At 29.2% G+C, this 22,866-nt stretch overlaps 1 protein-coding gene across 1 annotated transcript; it reads left to right on the top strand.

Annotated features, from left to right (window-relative positions):
• The first annotated feature begins 45 nt into the window (after positions 1-45).
• LOC114126536 (homeobox protein unc-4-like) lies at positions 46-22,758 on the top strand. Its single transcript, XM_027990507.2, has 4 exons — positions 46-1,031; positions 18,340-18,530; positions 19,204-19,465; positions 20,708-22,758. The coding sequence occupies exons 1-4, from the start codon at positions 443-445 to the stop codon at positions 21,358-21,360; spliced, it is 1,695 nt and encodes a 564-aa protein (XP_027846308.2). The 5' UTR covers positions 46-442; the 3' UTR covers positions 21,361-22,758.
• Positions 22,759-22,866: the final 108 nt, after the last annotated feature.

Below are 22,866 nucleotides of genomic sequence, written 5' to 3' on the forward strand. Positions count from 1 at the left end.
TATACACTTATAGTACCACGGTACATGGGGTTCGCGGTGCCCGTGGCGTCTGTCTGCGTCGGCGGCGGTGCTTACGGTGGTGGTGGTGCGCGCGTGTATTGGGGCGGGCCGGGCCGGCGCGGAGGCACCGAAAAATAGGTGTTAACTATATTTAATAGCCGCGCCGATTCCGTACCGCGCGCTCGTCTGCAGTTGCACGCCACATCACAACCGTCCGGTCGCCGTCGCCGCGTAGTAGTCGTTGTCTGCTTAGTGTCGTACTCGTGTTTACCGTGTCGTTGTTGTGTTTGCCGTCGTTGTGGTCGTCGCCACCGCGTCCGTTTACGACTGTGATTATATTATATATAATATTCATATATTAATATTATACACTTTAGTTTTGCAGTCGGTTTTTTTTTTTTTTTTTTGTTGTCGTACATAAGTGTTACATCGTTCGCATACGATGATGGTGTTGGACTCGGGACAAGCGTCCCCGTCGTTACGGCTGTACGCAGCGGCTGCCGCGGCTGCAGCTAACGGTTACGGAGGCACGGCCGTCACCACATCCGGAGGTACAGGGCAACAGTCCGGCGGAGGTAGCGTCCAGATGCCGCCGCATCCACTGTTTCCGCACTTTGCCGCCCGTTTCCCACACGGCATGGCGTCTGCGGCCAGCTTCGCGGCGGCCGGCCTTTCACCGTTCCTCCAGCAGCACCACGTCGAACACGCGGCCGCTCAAAGGTATGCGATCGCGGCAGCCGCGGCCGCAGCTGCGGCCAGAAACAACACGGTTGCCGGTCACGTGATGTCTGCTGCCGTGCATCAACAACAACACCACCATCACCGACCCAACTCGGAACCTGCGAGCAAGAAACGGCCGCACAACCATCAGCAGCAACAGCAGCAGCATCAATTACTGTTGCAGCAACAGCAACAACAACAGCAACAACAGCAACAGCAGCTGCAGCAGCAACACCAACAGCACAGGATTATTAATATGTCAGGCAATCATAGTGACGACAGTGCATCTGAAAACGGATCGCCCAAAAAAGGTTAGCCGTTTTACCTATATCATTTTAATTAGGTATAAATTATTAGGTTTAATATATTAATCAAGCGCAAAAATAAATTGTTAAAGATAGTATAGGTGCTATGTAATACCTATGTATATATATGTACCAACATAGAGGTATAATATAATACGTTGAGTGCTTTCCTAAATCTCTCAAAAAATTTTGTTTTTTATATCTAGAATCTAGATATATTATATTTATAGATACCTATATAATACCTATATACATTATACACAATGAATACACTAACATCAATATATTATCAATATGGACACAAAAATTAAGATTATTATTTATAAAAATCAAGTAATATAATCCATAATATATTTTAGTTTATTTTGGTTTAATTGATTAGGTTAGGTATTTGATGATTGATGATGAGTAGGCATATTTATATAATAATTTAATATTCACTGCAGCGATTTAATATTTATACATATTAACATACCTAATAGGTATAAATTAATACGTGTAGGTACCTATATTATATGTATACCTAGTAATTTTTTTTTAAACATATTTTCTCAAAATTAGATGTAGGTAGGTATACTATAAAAATACATTCTATAAAATGCCAGTTTTGTGTAGGTAATATTAAGCGAATCTCATATAGCGTGTTAAATCTAAAATAATAGTATATTTTCTTATAAAAAAATGTTCTAATTCAACTGATTTGCGTGTATATTAATCTAGCACGTCTTATTACATACCACATGCATCGATTTAAATATCACGAAACCCTAGCAGTACCTAACAAGAACTATAGATAGGCAATCATATACCTAATTAAAATTGATAGTAAATTAATAAATTGTAAGTTCGTATATCGTATATGATAGACATAATTGGAGTAATACCTTTAGATTTATTTTAAAAAATGCATATAGTATATATAATGGTTATACCTAATTATTCTACTTACAATAAATTCTGTCAAATAGGTACATTAATAAAAATGATTTTTTGATGAAAATTAATTCATTATTAGCTGGTTGCTGGTATGTATTAATGTATGCAATTAAAGATACATAGGTATTTAGTTAAATTTAAACTGTTTCACGATTTTTATAATAAAGATCACATACATTTTAAGAATTTTACCACGCGAAGTACCTACGATTGGTTCATTTTTGTGCTTAGTATATATCTAACCTATAGTCTTGTACCTTCATATACATTGGTTAATTATAAAGATAAATATTTTTAGAATATCATGTATTTATATGTACAATATAATATAATATTCATAGAATTCATAGAAATGTTTTGGGTATAATACACATACATATAATATATTATATATTCTTTCAAACAAAAATATTTTATGTTGTGTGATTAAATAGTTTTGTGACATTCAGGTTCTTATAATGTTCTTATACATAGAAATATAGGTATACGTAAATATTTTACCAATAATATTATGTTAGAATTCGATTATGTACTCTTATCTATATATATTATATTTATTATGTGTAGGTATCAGTTTATTTTTTAAAGCGCATATTTATGTAAAATATAACGATAAATACGAAAATTGCGTGACGGTAAATATCCTAAAAAAAGGGGCAGTTATAAAAGTGTGCTGCATGTGATTGTTTATACTGCAATAGGTATAGGTATATCGTTTGACCGTGGGAACTTTACACGTTCGGAAGGGTATAACTCCCTTGTAAGACAGTGTGTAAAGTATAGATTATGTATTAATCCTGCAATTTCAAGTACTCGTAAATTTGTTTTAAGATGGCATAAACTATATGAATATAAGTATAGGTATATCATTTAAATACAAAAGTTAAAGTCTAATAAATAATTTTGATTTACTTTCTACAGTGTATATACAACATTACAACCATGATCATTAACACATTTAATTGCTTGAATAATAAACAAAAATATTTATCATCAGTTCTAAAAATGAAATATGATTAATTTTAATAACAGTCAACTTGTAGTATAGGTACCGAATTTCAAAAATTTGATAAATAAAATTTGTTATATTAGCAGAGTAAGTTTTAGCGAGCTTTGTTTATTGCGAGTTAGTCTGTTATTGTCTGTTTTATCGTTATTAATCATAGGTAATCACAATTTTTGGTAAAATCTATTACTCAATTTTACCATATCCAATTTTACCTTGTTATAATTATGTGACATAATATGAACACATAGCTATTCATAAATATGTCTAATTACTAAATAAATAACTTACTTAAAATATTTTAATTTCCAAATAATAATATGATTAACACGTTTTTCATCTATATTTATTTCGGATACTTGGATCTCCTTTTTCATACATTTTCATAATTTGAAGTAGGCATAGGAGATAGAAGTTACACGAGACAATATTAAATTAAAATTGAAATCAATTAAAAATTAAAACGTTAAACTATAACAATGATTATAAACAATAAATTAGAATTATGATAAAAATTAAAAAAGAAATAAGATTTACCCATGTGTTACAAATTTAACCGCATTTAATTATTTGTTTTACGACTTAGATATATGAACAAATAAGTTTATTATATCATTAATTTTAATATGCATGTAGGTATAAATAATAATAGGTACCTACCTACCTACGCATGCACGAAATACGCGTTATTGTTTTTTTTATACAAATATTTATCGTATATTATTATTGTAGGATTAAAAATAAACCAAATAACATTAATATTACCTAATCAATTAATTAACACAATAAACGGATATACCTATATAATTACTCAACTATTCTTATTAATATTATTATGCTCTAGTTGTGTTAGGTAATTGACAATTAACATTACCGATCGTTATTTTATACGAATGGTGAAATAATTAACAGATAAAAATGTTTAACTATATAATATAATATGAACCTTTTGCAGTGTTATCGAATTTGTAATTTTTCTTTTTTAAAATATTATAAATAGGTACCAAAATCAAATAAATATAATTAATATATATTACATGCTATTATGTAAAAGTTATTGAGAAAATAATAATTTTCTACTTTAATAGCTATTATATTTTATGATTATTACACTAAAATCTAAATTGATTTTTAACATTACAGTTTTATCTTTTTTATGACTTGCAATTAGACAAATTTTATTATATAGTAGTGTTTATGTATATTTAATATTCTCAAATATACATACAAGATATAAGTCAGAACCAGAGCATTTTTATTAAATTAATATAATATAATCTGAAAAAAATATATACGGTTTTTATTTAATAGTATAATATTTATAGGGACCAATTGATTTCTAAATGTTTTTACTGTATAGATATAATATATACATATAGGTATCTATTACAGACTGGAGATTCATAATGAATATATGTTATACTTGTATTGTAAGTAAGCGTATGCTGCAATATGTATTCATGTATTATATTATATGTAGGTACACATTATACGTCAACTAAGTATTTATTATATTATAGTATTATTAGAGTATAAGTAGGTATACCTACCTACTAGGACACTATAAGTTTTTATATGTATAGGCACAATGAATATGTGCGCATAATATGTATAAAATATGTAAAACACTTATAATATACTATAACTTCGTATACAGTCGAGGGAAAATAACCTTTAATAAAATATTATATGGTATTTACAATTCGTCCAGATCAGCGGATTAAACTCTATACAATATGTACGCCACGTGTATGAGTGTAACCAGTCATTACTATATTATAAATTAAATACTCGCATAAAAAATAGAAACAACACCTATATACATATGTATTGAGCTTACCTATATCATTATATAGTACATTTAGTATACATATAATATATATATACTATATAGGTATAATAAGTATATATGTGTTGGGAGATTTAACAGTTAACTATTTTTCGTGAGGCAGCTATTAAACACAATTATTATTATCATTATGACGACGTAGGTACATCTATAAATATGATGTACCTAATACACATTATACCCAAAATTATACATGTTTAATAAATGTATTCATATAATATACTATAATCCTTAAAAGATGCTCACATTCGCATGTGGTCAGAAATTTTTTAGGGGGTGTTATAATTATATTTTTAAATATAACATATGGGGAGGGCTTTATACACTCTCCATTGTAATATCATTCTTCATATATTAATAAGGTAGAAACCCAATTATTATCCCGATTGTAATATCAAGTATTCAAGTATGAAATAGAACCATGTATATGACAACATCATATTACATATTTTGTAGAAATTTGAATCATATACTACATATACAAATATTTTTTGCATAAATACATACATGTTCAAATACGCAAAACCCCCTGTAACTTACGCTACTACATCCGGTTACACAATATTTACTTATATTTTCGATACGTGGTTAATTTATATAAGTACCTAAAAGTGATATAATAACTTCACCGTCGATACCGTATCGAAAAATTATTCGCGATAAACGTTATAAATAATAAATGCGGTTCAATTCTACAGGAAATAAAAACCATATCGCGTGAATAAATTATAAAATATGAAACTATAATACTTACTTTATGTTATAATAAATGTATATGTTTGTCACCATCATGACATATAGGTACATAAATTGTTTTTATTGTTTCGAATAGGTACCTATAATCTAACTTAACCTAATCTACTGAATATAGCTATTGTATAGATTAAGAATCATAATATGTATTGCTGTAGTAATATATCCTACACACACACACACACATATATATATATATGGGACTTTCACAATTATTCTAAACAACATTTTTACTTATGTATTGATGATGGATAAAGCTTAAGAGAACAGATAATATACAATATAATATATATAGTCACTACATTTTAAATTTTACAAATACATTAACCTTAACACAATATTTGACTGTGAATATTATAACTTACGTCGCATGCACTCTTGTAGTCTTGAGTACCTACACTTACCTACTTCAATAACTCTTGTGACATCGATATGTTTCTATCTATACATTATGCAAATTTCTATTCATTTTTATTTTTAATTAGGCTATTAGCTCTATTATAAATTTCAAAATATATTATCAATATATTATTAAAATGTGTTAATTATAATATATCTTGTATTATATAATATTAATAATATAAAATAAATAGTTTATTTTAGTTTGTTAAATGTAATTCTATTATATTTAATAGTTACTAAATTGAAACAAAATCGTGATATCAAGGATTAATCATTTCAAATAATTATAATAAATAAAAACTGAATTTATTAATTTATCATAATAATTTATGCAGTGTAAATGTGTAATGTCTTTTGAGTTAAAATATTTAAAATACTATTTTTGCTAAACAAAAAGTTATTGATGATTCAATAAATTATTATACAATAATACCTATATAATGTATTTCATCTATAAACCAACTAACTTTATTAACAAATAACAAGTATTTTAATTAATTAATGGTAAAACATCACTACGAATAAAGCAAATAGATATGAATAACAGAATAACCAAATACTACGAATAAAAACAAACTTGTTATTATAGGTAATTAAACGATTACGTATTTCTGTCGAACAATAGTACAATCAATAATCATCAATAAATTTATGTATAAAATATTGTTATTATGGTTATGTTGTGCAAATTACAAATCGTATGTTATATTTGTGCGTTTCATAGTACCGCAAAAGGTTTTTAAAAATCGTGTTTTTGTATTTACAATGATTGACATTGACGAGCGATAAAGCAATCGATCCGCATGAATTCGCGGTAAAAGGCGGTCTGATCAAAGGTTTGAATTGATTTGAAAGAAATAAAAATCAATACACCAAACGATGGGTGAATATAATAATAATAATTATTATTAAATTGTTATTGCGTTTTTTATTATATATTAAATACGAGAAAACACAGTTTAACATAATATCAATAACATCATTACATAAGTATTAAGTACTATAAAATAATATAAGTATATTATACACATACATTTCTTAGAAAACATCGATGAAACATTTGGGTGATTATGATTAATGATGCATAGCTTATAAGTTATAATAGACGACTGTCTTGAGCGCAACTAAATTGATTAGAAATTAGCTGGAAACCATTTAATAATAATATATCTAATAATCTAAATGTATAGGTACCCAAATAATGTTTTGACTGAATATTCTTTTTATGAACTATCACCACGGGTGATTACCACATCGTTTAAACCCTCGTTTATATGTTAAATCGATTTTTTTTTAAATTTATCAAAACCAAAGTATAATAACTAAAAAATATTCTTATTTAAAAAAAAAAAAAAAAACAATATTTGTTACTGTGAAATCTTTGATTACGCTGCAGCCTTCTACGTGAAAATGATAACAACTACGAAAACAATTATATTACTTCTGAAGATTCGCGAATATTATAATATGTACATACCTACATAATTAACGTGGTGTACTTAATTGTTTTCTATCACGTTATTGAGGATGTATAAACGACATAGTGAGGATCATCACATCGTATATTTACTTATATCACGTTTATGGGACGAAAATCTAGTCACAAGTATATTGCAATACGTGGCACGTGGAACTTGGAATTTCTGGCCGTTACGAATTTCGTTGTCGTCGATCTAGAGGTCATAATGATATAATCTCGTTCACTGTACTATTATATATGTATTAATTGTGTGACGTCGTGGGCTTGTCTTTTGTGTTTGCGTTCGAATCCAATTGAAAATTTGTGTGTCGTGTGTGTGTGTGTTTATTATTTCTTAACGAGAAAAATCGTCTCGCAACAGGAGAAGAACAACCACAACAGTTGCTATTATATTAATATATATGTTGATGTCGGCAACACGTCCAACTCGCGGTTATTACGGGTTAAGTATTTTGAATTATATAGGTACCAATACCATTGTACTCGCCATACCAACTCGACGGTCACGTAAAGCTAAAATTTCAATCCGTTTCATTTGTGACCACACGCGCGCGCACGCGTGTGTGTGTACCTGTACGTATTATACGTGGACAACACACGCGTGGCAGGCACAAGTCACGTTTCCGTTTTTATATAAATGACATCAATGTACTCATATTATATTATACAGAATGTACACAGTATACGCGTGGCGAAGAATCCGCAGCAGAAAGTCAGTGAGTCGATAGTTGTGGAGAGGTGGATAAAAGCAATAATTTTAATTGTAATTAAATTATAAACAATAATGATGCCATAACATACGAGTATAATGTGTGATGGAATCGAACGCTAACGTTTTGTTTTAAGTGATTAAATCGAATAATTGATTAAATATTGTACATGCTATTATGCCACGTATAATGTATATGTAACCGTATAAATAACGATTTTCTTTAGAATTGAAATTAATATTAATAACCCGTGTACTGAATAGGTATTATAGTACCTATATATAAGTACCAACTAAACATATTGGGTACATTTTTTTAAAATAATATTAATTATAATAGATAACATAATTTATCAAGTTATGCTGTCAGAATAACAATCAGCATCCAGAAAATAAGAGATAAAAAATTTATACAGACGTCCTATACCAACAAAGTATTGTAGATTTATTCTATGTTGATGTACATAAAAACATGTTAGTATTCACTTAAGCTTTGATCAATAGTATTGATATATTATATATAGGTATACCTATATTAGGGCTATTGTGTTATTTCGCGCAAGCTGAAATAAAAAAAAAAAAAAATCAATAAAATGTCACGGTGTGTATGTATAGATCCCGATAGAATTTCGGACGATTCGTAAATTTTTATGACTTTTTATTTGGTGGGTTTTTTGTTTTCGAAATTGTTATCCGGACGATCAAGAAAAATTAAGAAGGATCATGGAACGGAAATACCGTGTATTAGCATAGCGAGGTTAACGCAACGCCATCATAAGAATCATTGCAATTAGATTAGGTACTTATAATGAATGATCGCGGGATGATTTATGCTCTGGGCAATCCTCTTTGGCCAAATTGGGTGTAGGACATGTACAACGCTGCAGTGTTATTCAATTTTGTTCTTGGTTTTTTTCTTCTATGTATACTAACCTGCACCCTATACCGTTGCTGCATAATATATCTATATAAATAACACGGTAATAATATTGTCAGAAATGAACTGTATAGGTATCTATATATAAAGGAATCTATATACCATATACGGGTGCGAGAGGCTAAAAACGTCCGCCTTCAAATGGCCCGTCGGCCGTCATTGAAGGTAATAATTACAGTCTTGTGTTTCACGGGTTATATTTTATTAAGCTATAGCGTTATATTATTATTACTTATATTATATTGTCCATTATAGCCACGAGACTGAACGCGTACGGTTGAATACAAACGCGAAGTTTATTATTATTATGAAGTACTTATTCGTTTTCCGTTCCTACATCAAAAACGCATTCCATGTCATCAAGATAAAACAATTATCACAATAACTTATGAACGTTTTTATTGTCTGTTATGTTAAAATAATATGTTTTCCAAATACTACTAAAGTACTAACTAGTTAGTTTAACCAGTTGGATTTTTTTCATTATGAAATATTTACTTTATTAAGTACTACTGTTAAATATTTTATATAGTTTTTCATTTTATCAATCATTAAAATATTAAGAACTCAAATAAATTAGGTACTTATATATCAATGAGTAGTTAATAATAAAACTCATTACCTACATAATGTACTTTACATAAATTTATGTAGTTACATAAAAATATTTTTGAAAAACATTTCATATGAGTCGTTTTTTTTTTTAATTTTTTAGCTTTGGTTTTATGTTTATTGATAGATTTAGGTATGTTTAAAATTTTAATTACAGTAACTTTTCAATCTATAATTTTGAAATACTCGCTAACGTAAATACTGTCATCTATTATAATCTAAGCATTATTAATATTATTGTACTTTATCTATATACTTTTATAGAAAAACATTTTGCACGAACTGTGTTTTGAAATATTGCATAGGTACCTACATATTTTTTAGTAATTTATTTTTTTTATATGTAAGCTGGAATTCAAAATACAGTGTTTACAAAATGTTTTTCTATGAAAGTAAATTATGTAAAATATAATAGTTTTAGTATAAGAATTAAATTTAAATAAATAATGTTAAGATTAGACGTTGGAGAGTATTTCAAATGTACCTATGTACTCTAAAGGTTTGAAAAGTTTATATGGTTAAAATTGTAAATGTACCACTAAACATGTTATAACTGTTGTTACAAAATTAAATTAACACTATGTCTTTTAACTTATATTTAGGTAGTTATAGGTATTTATAACGTTAAAATTTTAACTATTTGATAAATGTGGGTACCTATGTTTTCTAAATTATATCTAACTTTATAATAATGCATTGTTCTAAAATAAAATATTTTTATATACTTAATATGAATAATTTTGTTTTATCTCGGTAAATGTCATAATTAATTCTAGTTAATTAAGTAGGTATCTATACATTTTTATCCTAGCCAAAATGCACATACTGAATAATACATTTATAATTTTTGAAAAGTGCTGTTGATCGAATCGGATCTGTACCTATACCTATTTTATTATATATATGTATTTAATGATGCAATTTATGAGATATTTTTCCACCAAAGAAGACAACCAAGATAGAATTTTGTAAATCATGTACAATAATATTGTAATATTAGCTATATAAATATTCAAAAACCTCAGAAAACTTATTTAAAATTATAAATGCTATCAGTTCTCCGTCTGTCTGAATTCCGGTGACCCATTAGGAAATTGAAAACTAGCTTCTAATTAGTTGCAATTAAATTAAGTCTGGCTGTAAAGAAACTGTTTTTTATTATTATTATTTTTTTTTATCTGCGGCGACTTTCATCATTAGAAGTTCGTAGAACGAAGATCAACGGTCACAAAGTGTACGCCTTAGTTTGAATATAATATGTATATTATATATGTAGGTACCTATATAATATTATGCTATAGTTTGTATTATTATTTTTTTAATAAGAAACAAACACACCTTTATTAAATATTTTTTTCTTTGTGTTTACCAGCTGATCGGTTCGTTTCAATTAAAACACTAGTATTAATTATATTATACCTACATATCGATTATTATTATATACATACCTAGTACCTATACATAATAAATGTACATCTTATCAATTTTGCAGCGGTACAGTACCAGTACAATATAATATAGATATATTTTACAGAAGCTGGCCTAATTGATTATACATAATTAAATAACGAAAATATTGATCAATACAAAGGTTATTTGATTCATGTTTTAAACTTTTCGAATGCAACAATAATAATTACTAATAACATAAATCTATTAATTAACTGTGTGCTAAGAACTTTAAAGGATTGCTACACTTTAGTTCTACCTATATAGATACTATAGTCTCAGGTAGACTTTGAATTACATCAAAAAGTTTTTGATATAGTATAATATAATATATACTGGTTTATATTGTTTGTAATATATATGGTTTTATGATAGCCTATTTGTATTCGAAACCGTTTAAAGTTTTATTCGATTAGACTTCGACTCCCTTGTCCTTTTATATATCTGTAAATAATATCTATTACACGCTTTGTTTACGTTGAGTTTTAGGTTTAAAATTAATTATATATCTTCTGCACTCTAAATAGATTGATAGACACATACGAATATCATATTATATAACACACTTACTTGCAATCGTGGTATATAATAATTAGGTTACTAGTAGATTTCATTATTTCAATTATAGCTTATAAGACTCGAATTTGAAAAAATAACAAATAACCTAACCTATGTTTTTCTCAAAACTTGTTATAATATACCTACATTCTATATCATATAAATAATTGAATTTTAATTCAGCAAACTGTTATTGTAACATGTTAGCTGAATTGTTTTTTCTTTTTTTTTTATGATAGCTTGTAGGTATGTTATAATATATGTATATTGTATATGTAATGATATATATGTATATACGATAACGTATTCTCTATAGCTTGCATTGATTAATTTCACAATAGTTACCTATTTAAATTATAAATATATATATTGTACTATTAATAAAAATAAAGATATTATAAATTAATTTTACAACGAAGACATATTTATATTTGTTATTTACTAAATTATAATTATATAAAATTTAATTTAATATACCTATGTTACAACGTAAACTTTAATATTTTCTATAATTATGAAAAATAATTTACTTAGCTGATAGAAATATGATTTTTTTTCTACAAACACTAGGTACGTGAAATGCATTTTAATTATGCATTGTTTATGAAGAGTTTATTAAAAAATGTAAGTATGTTGTATACTAAGTTAGGACTTATTTTTCATATTATTGAGACTGGATGGACATAGACCCGGGTAAGCGCACAATTTAAATGGAAAAAATATTAGAAATAAAAGCTATTATGGTCCAACTAATTGAAAAGAAAGTATCGTGATCCGTGATTATATTACGTTTGATCCTTGTAGTTTGATTTGTTTTCTCCTTACGTTGTTTTTTTCTATTAAACGCGTTAGTTTATTCAGTGAATTGAAACAGAAGTAACAGAACACTGTGGTACTGGTCTAATCGCTAATACCACATATCCATCACAGAATATAGAACCATTAAGTATATAATATTATAATAATACGATTGGAATCAATATTTATTAAATTATGCGAATTTGTTAGGCACTACAATCACTTGATCATTTAAATCAGGAACAACAAATATCTAATAATTTATATTGTGTTAATTTACAATACAATCTTAAAATACACATTAAAATTATATGAAACTAAAATGAAATTATGTTTTTTAAATTTCAGTTCATAACAATAATAAAATTTGAAATAAAAAACTTTTTCACTAAACTTTGTATACCAAACCTTTAACATTTAGGTACTTATATGCTATTTTAAATATTTCGAAAAACATCCAAACAACTGTCTGGTAAAATCAAATTTTGACTATAAAATACATTTAAACTGATCACTTGATATAAATAGAAAGTGGTGGCAATTTTTTCCACCCTCTGCTTGTTATTACTATTATTATTAAGTTATATTTTATAATTGGGTTGTAATCATAAAACTCTTCGCCCCGTGCCTTGTCCCCGCCATGTTCGTAACTACAGTGTATATAATATATCGTTATTAAAATGAATTAGGACTCAGTGGCAGCGGTGGTTTGTTTACAGGAAATTACAATTCAAATCACGCTCCCTCTTCTCTTTTTCGTCGTTTGCTCCACCCCGTCATTCTATCATCCCCGCTTATAATACTACCGATCGTTACATTAACATTCCTATATTTTATACATAATGTTATTTTATACCAATATATTATAAAGTCGACGAAGGTGGCGTGAGTCACAGGTGGCTGACGGCAGTCAATAAATATAGGTTATACACCGTCGATACACTCAATTATTCTTATTATTATTTTTATAATACGAAACGATGAAGATGTTGTCGTTAGACATCTGGAACATATATATATTTTTTTTTATGTAAAGTAAATATACGTCCCGGTGGAAAGCTTAAAAATAATTATGTATATAACGACAAACGCGTTGAAATTAATCACATTTTTAAATTTTACTAAACACTTCTATATTAAGGGATGATTACCTGCATGCTACGCATGCGTACCTACATATCTACTTAACCATATGGCAATAGCTAAGACTTCCGTTAACAAAATAATTAATATTTAAATTTTAAAATTAATACAAAATGCGTCATTCTATGAGAATCAAAATTAAATTAATGTTATCTTAATTTCAATATATTATATACTTGCGTACCTACTATACTACCTACTATAAACCGCGTAGCACGCAAGAACAATTAACTGTATACATACCTAGTATGACGAACAATTGTATTACAATTAATAAGTTGTAAATTTTGTTATGTTATAGATTGATTTACAAAATATAAATACATTTAAGATAAACATAAATCAATTCAGTTATTTATTAATTCATTATAAAATGTCTGTGATGGCGTTCAACTAGAAAATATATCTACACCTAAAATTATTAACTAATAAAACTTATACTATAATACTGTTTTATTATTATTAAAATATGTCGTTATATAATACTAACGCGTTCAGAAAGTTTTTTTTCGTGCAAAAAGGCTTCACACGGTTGCGTGCTTGTAACGTCATTATAGACTGCAGTAATAATTGTTATACGTTGTATAGTAAAATACTTATAAAAATATCTAATAATAATCTACGTTGATAAAATATGTGTAACAATGTTATCACTTATAAGTGTTTTAGTATTTAATATAATCCATGTATAAGAGAGAAATGCATATTTTTATTATATTAAAATGTACCTTATACCTACTACATGAATACTTTATTTTTATTTATAAGTTAAATAGAAATAGATTAGTTTAAATTAAGTGCTAAATGAATTTTATTGACAATAAAATAAAAGATATTCGTGTTTAAATAATAATAATGCTACCGGTTTATTGACTTCGGGACAGTTATTTTGGGAGCTTACAAAAACCTGTTTTTTATATTACCTTGTGCATGGTTCTACACACAACAGGCACAATAATAATAAAATAATGAAATATTTTACACACCCCCGTAAATACACGACGAGTAAAATTATCAAACACTACAATTTATTGCAAAATTAAATATATTATTGTAATGTATGTAGGTACTTATAGTGATGTTACCTGCCTATATTTTCTTTAGTGCTCTTTAAGTTCTTAAACGAACCTATAGATTTTAATTGTTTAAAAATCTTTAAATGTAGTTTTTCTTGTATCGTGTTAATATCTAAGGTAATTCTGCAGTGGATTTGTCATCTTGAACACATAAAAGTCGGTTTTCAGTGATGTAGGGATATCGTCAAGGTTTACATTTAATTGGATTCGTGCAGTATTATACTATGTATATTATACTATAAACCCGCGTGCCATCATCATCTATCAAATGAACTTTGTTTAATCAAAAACCGTCTCCACGTAATGGAATTCTGTGAACTAACTTTATCTATCCTTCTCCAGTGGTTCATATACGTATGTACCTATATATAGATGTTGGCAAAGTTGCCAAACATCGACGCGTGGAAGCTGTTTAGAATCTGAAATTTATTACGAGCTTGAAGTTCCAGAATATCTATCACGTGCTGTACCAGTCGTATGATAGCCAAGACGAACCGTTTAACGCGTAATAATGGTTTTACCACAACGAAAACCACACTTTATTTGACAGTATGTATAGTCGCGTTTAATATCTTTAAAAATCGTAAATACTAAATTTGTACCTATATATATATATATATTACTACCTAGACAATAATTCAAACATTTATATTAATATCATAGCAAACTTTAATAAAAGTAATTTTTTTAATAATATAAGAAATGGTATTAAATGTATAGGTACCATATAATATATAACTGTTATATACATTATGCCCTACTATACCGTCAAAACCCTAAACGTACAAAGATACAATTACCAAATTTAAAATTCTTCACACGTCGAGCCGATTGCGCGGGTCTGACAAGTATGGCGCCTTATTATTGCTATATATACGTATATAGTTACAGACGGTCCGTGGTGCGACGACTTCCCGCTAATATAATATATTATCATGTATACATACAACGATAGTTATAACCATTAACCAGTGATATATATATTATATATTATACTCAGACGTGTTATTGTGTCGCCGCCACCGTTAGTATATAATATAATATTATGTACCTTCAATAATAAAAATCGAACGTCCTAGATTTTAGTGTCGCCACCCGACGTGTGTTTTGCACATCGTGAAATGGTTTTTTATTATTTTTTTTTCCTATTGGTCGCCTTCGGTCTTGTTTGTTGCGTTTTTTTTTTTTTTTATCATTATTATCACCGCCATTATTTCTATTACCATTGTCATATCGTCATTGTCGACTAACGTCTTATAACATAATAATAATAATAATAATGTGTGTTATACGTTATACGACATTACGCGTTTTAGAGATACCATTTCGGCGGCAATAGAGAAAGGTTTGCCGGAGCGCCTATCGTGAGAGTCCCGCGTGTCCAACATCATCTTTGCGCGTCGTCCGCGGACGCGTTAATTCAATTTTAACGAATTGTTATCCGTTTGACACGGTCCACCCAAAACGCGTATCGTGTTTCACGTCCCCCGCATTCTTGTTCCGTCTATAAAAATAATAATAAATAAATAATATAACGTGTGACAGCTGCTTTGTACACATCTTCGTCATTATTTACTTCCACTTAAGACAAGACGTTTCATTGGTCAACTGTATATTGACGTAATTATATTCGCTATTAAAGTATATACGCTGATATGCTGCAGTATACCTATATATTCTACTATTCTAGTATGGATTTTGTTTTAAGAACAATATTATATATAATTTATATTTTTCCGATAAAACATTTTTCATTTTCGCCAACTACACTAAACTAGTTTGACAATTCGTTCATTTAAAATTTAATATTATAATTTGTTATAGATTGTATTACTAATTTTGTATTTTAGCATATAGTCATATAGGTATGTTAAGTTAAGTTAAGTTATACAGTCGAACTAGATTATTTTATTCAAATGTTTAAAAATATTTTTACCTAAAAATTATGTATTTAAATATATATATGCCAACTTAATGACAGTAAATACACCATATAATTACATTTTCTTTAATGCTTATATTGTGTACCAAGTACAAGTTTAACAGTTAAACTTAACACAAGTTTTAATAGTTAAGTATGTCAATGTACCAATTTTCAATTACTTTATATGAGATTTATTCTAGAAGCGAAAATCACTGTATATGCGACGGATTCATAAAAGTTAACGTAATTGTGTTGTCGCCATAATGGCGGTCTCTGCAACATGGTAACTGGGGTAACATGAAAACAATTCGTTCAGTTATGGTTCAGTTATTATACAAATATTTTTTTCTCTCTAGATCCCCTCTTGAAGCTCTTTGTTTTGGCGAAAATTAATTTTTTTCTACTTGCCGCCACCTCTTAGACCGCCAGAAAACTGCTTCCACGCTCCCGATTCTATTATCTAGTCTCGTCTTTATGTTTTTCCATATTCTTATATGATTTACGACCGTCTGAAGTGCATGCATACTGCGAGATAAAAATCCTCGTGGAAACGGTTTCTCTCTTGTAGACCAATATTGCCATATGTCGCGGGGACATGATTTATAACGCGATTGCGAAATTGTTTTAACTCGATATGCGGTTTTCTTCCCCCGGGCTTGCATAATATAATATATATATACTGTAGCTATACAACACTGGTTTCTGTTGGTATACTATTGATCAGCTAGGGGGAAATATAGATACATTATATTAGTTTTTATCTACAGTTTTTCGGTTCGTAAACAATACGCCAGCTGTAAACTTATGTTTCAATTCGAGAACTTTGAAAGTGTGTTTTTAACGCCCTACGGTGTATTAAACTTTTTACCCCGCTCCGGAAAAGCCAATTTTCAACTTTTCGGTAATCGAAAATACAACCGTTCCCATGTGGCGTAAATCTGTTTTCGAAATAGTTCAAATCACCCGGAATGTGAAAAAAATATTCTCTAATAATCCAAACTCTGAGGGTTTAAAGTATTTTAAAATACCCATAAAATGTATAGGTATACTTACTCAAACTGCACATATAATACGCATAAGCATACTATATATATATGCATATTTCACACATATATATTATAATATGTAAAACAATGCACATAAATCATTTTTTTTTTCAATTATTTTAAAAATTTATTGAAAAAATGTAGTATCTACTACAATAATGAGATGATTTTAAAATATCTGTATAATGTATAATTTTTGATTGTCAAAAATGTTATTCAATATTTATGAAAATGTAATCAATTACTCGTGCAAAACATTTATCATTTATGTATTATTACTATTAAAATAGGCGGTAATTTAACGAAATTACGTTTAAAAACAAATATTCTTTTTATACATAACTAATCATAATATACAAATATTAAATACTTATATAGGTAGGTATACCAGTCACCAAGTCAATATACGTATTAATCAACATAAATATAGAGATTCATAGTATCATACCATAATTTACCATTACCTATTAATTATACAAACATTGTGAAATATACAATTAATTTAAATGGCTATATAGTTAGTTTACAAAAATCCGTCGGAATTCACACGATTTCTGATATATTTTTATTATTAAGTTGTTTATACATAAAAACTATTTTAATGTTGTTCTATAACATATTTAAACATTTATATAGGTGGAATAGATGGAGACAGCGCTGCAGGTAGTTCGGAAGACTTGGCCAACAAACGGCGGAGGTCTAGAACAAATTTCAACACGTGGCAGCTAGAAGAGCTGGAACGAGCGTTTTTGGCTAGCCACTACCCAGACGTTTTCATGAGGGAGGCTTTAGCCCTGCGGTTGGACCTCAAGGAATCCAGAGTGGCTGTAAGTATATATTATATTTATATATAGGTACATACGCATAGAGTTATTGTACCCACGCGAGGAATTCGCATTTGTTTTTTTTTTGTTTCGTATATAAGTTCCCTAGAGCATCCACCCTTTTCGCTCAATATTTTGATTTAGAACCTCATTCCTGATACTTGTTTCAACCAGCTAGGGGTTGATTTTTGTTGGCCGTTTTTTTATCGTGTGTGAGGGGAAAGTGCATATACAAACGGTTGTGTGTATGGTTAAATAATCTACGCCATCATGTTGCAGTCCGGAGCATACAGTTGGAACACGTCCCTGGGGTGTAATACGTTCTGGTTTTAGAACCGCAAATGCCGGAGGCGAGAAATAGACGATAAACTTTAGTGCGCACGTATATATATATATAATATAGCTATACTTTTTAAAAATATACGAGTATGTATCGAATTATTATGGAATTTAAAGGCCATTTGTTCAGGGTCGCTTTTCTCCTATGTACCTACCTATTATAAATTGATAAGAGCACGTGTTAGCCAATATAAATCTATTATATAATGAAATATCATCGGATTTCATGATAATATTATTATTGTTGATTACATAATAATTAATGTAATAAAACACTATTTTATTTTAATATAACTATACAGATTTATTTATATAAACAATGCATTGATTTTTAAAGGTATGGTTTCAAAACCGACGAGCGAAATGGAGGAAAAAGGAACACACTAAAAAAGGTCCGGGTCGACCGGCACACAACGCACATCCGGTAACTTGTTCTGGAGAACCAATACCTGCTGATGAGTTACGACGCAAGGAACGCGAACGTCGACAGAAAAAGTTGCTCAAGAGCTTGGAAAGACAACAGAGGAAGTTAGCTGCCAAAGGAGTGCACGTTGACTTGGACACGTTACGAAAAGAATGGGAGTCTCAGCAAGCTAACAGTAAGCGCTTTCTATAATACAATATAATAATATATTATAACGACCACAATATAACATGTACGCGGGTATTTAATATAGGTACAATAATAGGTAATTTTATCGTTCATCGCGGTGAAGTTACACTGTGGCGAATTTCTTATTTAGAGTTTTTAATAGCTATAATATAATAATTTATTATATTTTATACTTTTTTTTATAATTAGTATTATGCAATTAGAAAATTACAACTGATACAGCCTGTATAATATCATGTTAGAAATGTATAGCCTATATTATATAATATATAAGTACGTACTACGAGTCTATATAATAGGATTTGTCTTTTATAATACTATACCTCTATATACCCTATATTTTAAGTCGTTGAATCGTTGAGATAAAAAAAAAATGACTGTTTCAATGACAAATACACATTTTAAATTCCAGTTAACAATATTATACTTTACACTACTATATCGTATGGTATATAATATGAATGTACATATTTCGATACGGTTATTGGAAAATGTTCTCATGGTACTACTATGCAAGGTGCGTTACTCGTTCCAAACGACAAACCAATCAAAACGACCGCGTTAAAGATTCTTTAAAACTACGTTCATCTATACCCAGTGGCCAATATCCAATATAATTGTCCGGGTCTATACAGATAATATATAATATATATATTAACATTAAATCGAACGATATCGAGCCCGAGTATACTATTATTATTATGAATATTATATGTAATAAATGATACTTCAACGGTGTATGCTTATTTAGCTGATATACGATTTCTGCAAGAAATATACGCATAAAATAATGTTAATATATTACTTAGGTACAACTTATATAAGTATACTTATCCATGCTTGTAAAATAATAAAAATAAATTCAATTTATTGTGATTTAGTAGGATTGTTCATCTTTTAGTATTAGAGATTTATAAGACAATTGAAATTTAAAATAAGCTATATATAATATACATTTTTATTAAAAGATATATTTTTTTCAATCATATTTTGTTTTTATAAAAATCATATTAATAAAAACATAGTAGAATAAATTTAATTTTAAAGGTTTTCCTTTTTTTATTAAACTTATTTTTAGTACACTTACATTTTTATAGTTATTAATTTATATAGTAATATGGACGATTACGTATGAAAAATAAAGTATTAATATGTGGTGGCGATGATTTAAGAATAAAATATGAAATTGAATTTAGTTTGAACGTTTGACACTTGTTTGTTGTTATAGATGCGGCCAAAAAGCACGGTCAGATGGATTGCGGAGTCGTCGGTGGAGGAATGGGAGGAGGAATTGACGGAGTTGGTGGATCGTCCAACGCTGGTATGGATCTATCTTTTCACGACTCGTCTAGCTGTTGCAGCGGACAGACGAGCCGAGACGAGGAGATTGACGTGGTTGGCGAAGAGGACCACCTTTTGCATCACCACCACCAACATCAAAACCATCACCACAGAATGTTGCACCACAGGCGGAGTGCGAGCACGACGTTTGATGACGACGATGACGACGACGATGATTTGGATGAGGACGAAGACGAAGGTCTTCCACCGTACGCGCGCTCGGCTGCGGCTGCTGCGGCAGCGGTAGCAGCAGCAGCGGCCGCTTGCCGGGGTGACGACAGCTGTAGTTCGGACGACGAGTATGGCAGTGGACGTTTGTACAGACGACCACAGACCGGTGACGGCGAATCGTCGCCACCACCTCCACTGTTGAACCTGACAACGTCGTCGGCAGCCACCGCGGACAAGGCTCGCCGTCTCAACCCGTTTAGTATCGAATCCCTGTTAGCTGGTGGAAATCGACCATTCAGCATTACTGCCACCCATGTTAACAATATAAACAACAATAACATAAATAATAACAACAATAACAAAGTATGAACTCCTTCTCTCCAGTGGTTTTAATCACACACACTCCAGCCGTCGGTTTGTACAAACGTCGTCGTCATCGCTATCATCGCAGGGTTCCTATGTGACGTAATAATAGAATATTATACATGTTTTAGGTATATAACTGTATTGTAGATCAATGGATGACCTACTATATTACCACCATATACATTTATAAAAATATTCGTTTCACGTTTCTTTCTCTTTGATTAATTTGCATCCTTGAAAACTGCAGTAATGTAGGTATATACTCGTATCTTGTAATAAATAAAATATACCTATAATATGCAGCTGCAGGCGAATAATATAGTTGTATACTTTTGTTTTTGTACATAACACATAATATAATCAGCAAGCAATAAGCGTTACAATACTCAATTTAAGTTTGTTTCTATTATATTGGAATTTTTCCAATCGAGTTTGAACCGTTTATGTGCTATATAATATATATTATACTCGTATATATATATATTAAGTAGAAGGATCCTATCATAAATGTATAAACACGATAGAGATTATACCCAACGACAAACTGACGATATATTTTGTTATTAATATTATTTGTTAAAAATTTATAACATTATATTCTTGTGATTTGATGACAATGCTTGGACACTCCAACCGTATCAACGCAACGCGAAATACGTTCCAACCCGGGAAGATTAATATCATATAATACGTCATATTTATTTATTGTTCTTTGTATAGTTTTATAATAACCTTTGTCCATTTTAAACAGCCCATTAGTAAGTAACAAGAATCTAGTCAATAGTATATAATATATGTATATGTTTTTAAGTTAACACATTGTATAAAATATCGTATATAATATATTATTATATTATAAATTTGTAAATAATTTAGTTAAGACACGTTTATAATAGCGATTATAATTAACACTGCGAACAAAATGTATACTTGTATAATTTATTTGTTAAACAGCGCACGATAAAATGTTGGCATATCTGTAAATTTAAACATGTGAGTGCAATAAGTGTTTATATTATACGTATAGTCTCGTGTAGGGTGTAAATCGGAAAAAAACGTATTATAATATTTTATTATATATATTATTATTGTGAATAGATATTTCTTATTGTTTTTGTCCACTTGTCGTAGACAGACCCTCTCATATGTTGTTAAGGTATACAAACTGCAGTGGAAAAGACGTACGGAAGAGAAAAATAAAACTTATCGTTTTTGATCGCTACCGTTTCGTATTTTCGTGTATACCTATATATATATATTACGTGCATCGATCCCTTATTCCGGAATGACTTGTATAAACGCATTTTTACGTTAAGGTTTTTATTATGTTACGTATACGATTGTATTATAAAATGAAATAATAATCATAATAATAAAAAAGTTGAATTATTATTATTTTTTTTATGGATGCATAAAAACGTTTTTTTTTTTTTTTTTATTATTATTATTTCGTTACCGCCGTTCACAATATAGGTATATACTGCTGGTACGCCTCAATGCGATAATAAT

This window comes from Aphis gossypii, chromosome 3, assembly GCF_020184175.1.
Source record: "Aphis gossypii isolate Hap1 chromosome 3, ASM2018417v2, whole genome shotgun sequence".
NCBI classification, from domain to species: Eukaryota; Metazoa; Arthropoda; class Insecta; order Hemiptera; family Aphididae; genus Aphis; species Aphis gossypii.

Excerpts from the sequence above, each read along its gene's own strand:
- LOC114126536 (XM_027990507.2), top strand. The coding sequence starts at position 443 with ATGATGGTGTTGGACTCGGGACAAGCGTCCCCGTCGTTACGGCTGTAC. Across the intron at positions 1,032-18,339 it reads AAACGGATCGCCCAAAAAAG|GTGGAATAGATGGAGACAGC; the intron begins GTTAGCCGTTTT and ends ACATTTATATAG. Across the intron at positions 19,466-20,707 it reads GGAGTCTCAGCAAGCTAACA|ATGCGGCCAAAAAGCACGGT; the intron begins GTAAGCGCTTTC and ends TTGTTGTTATAG.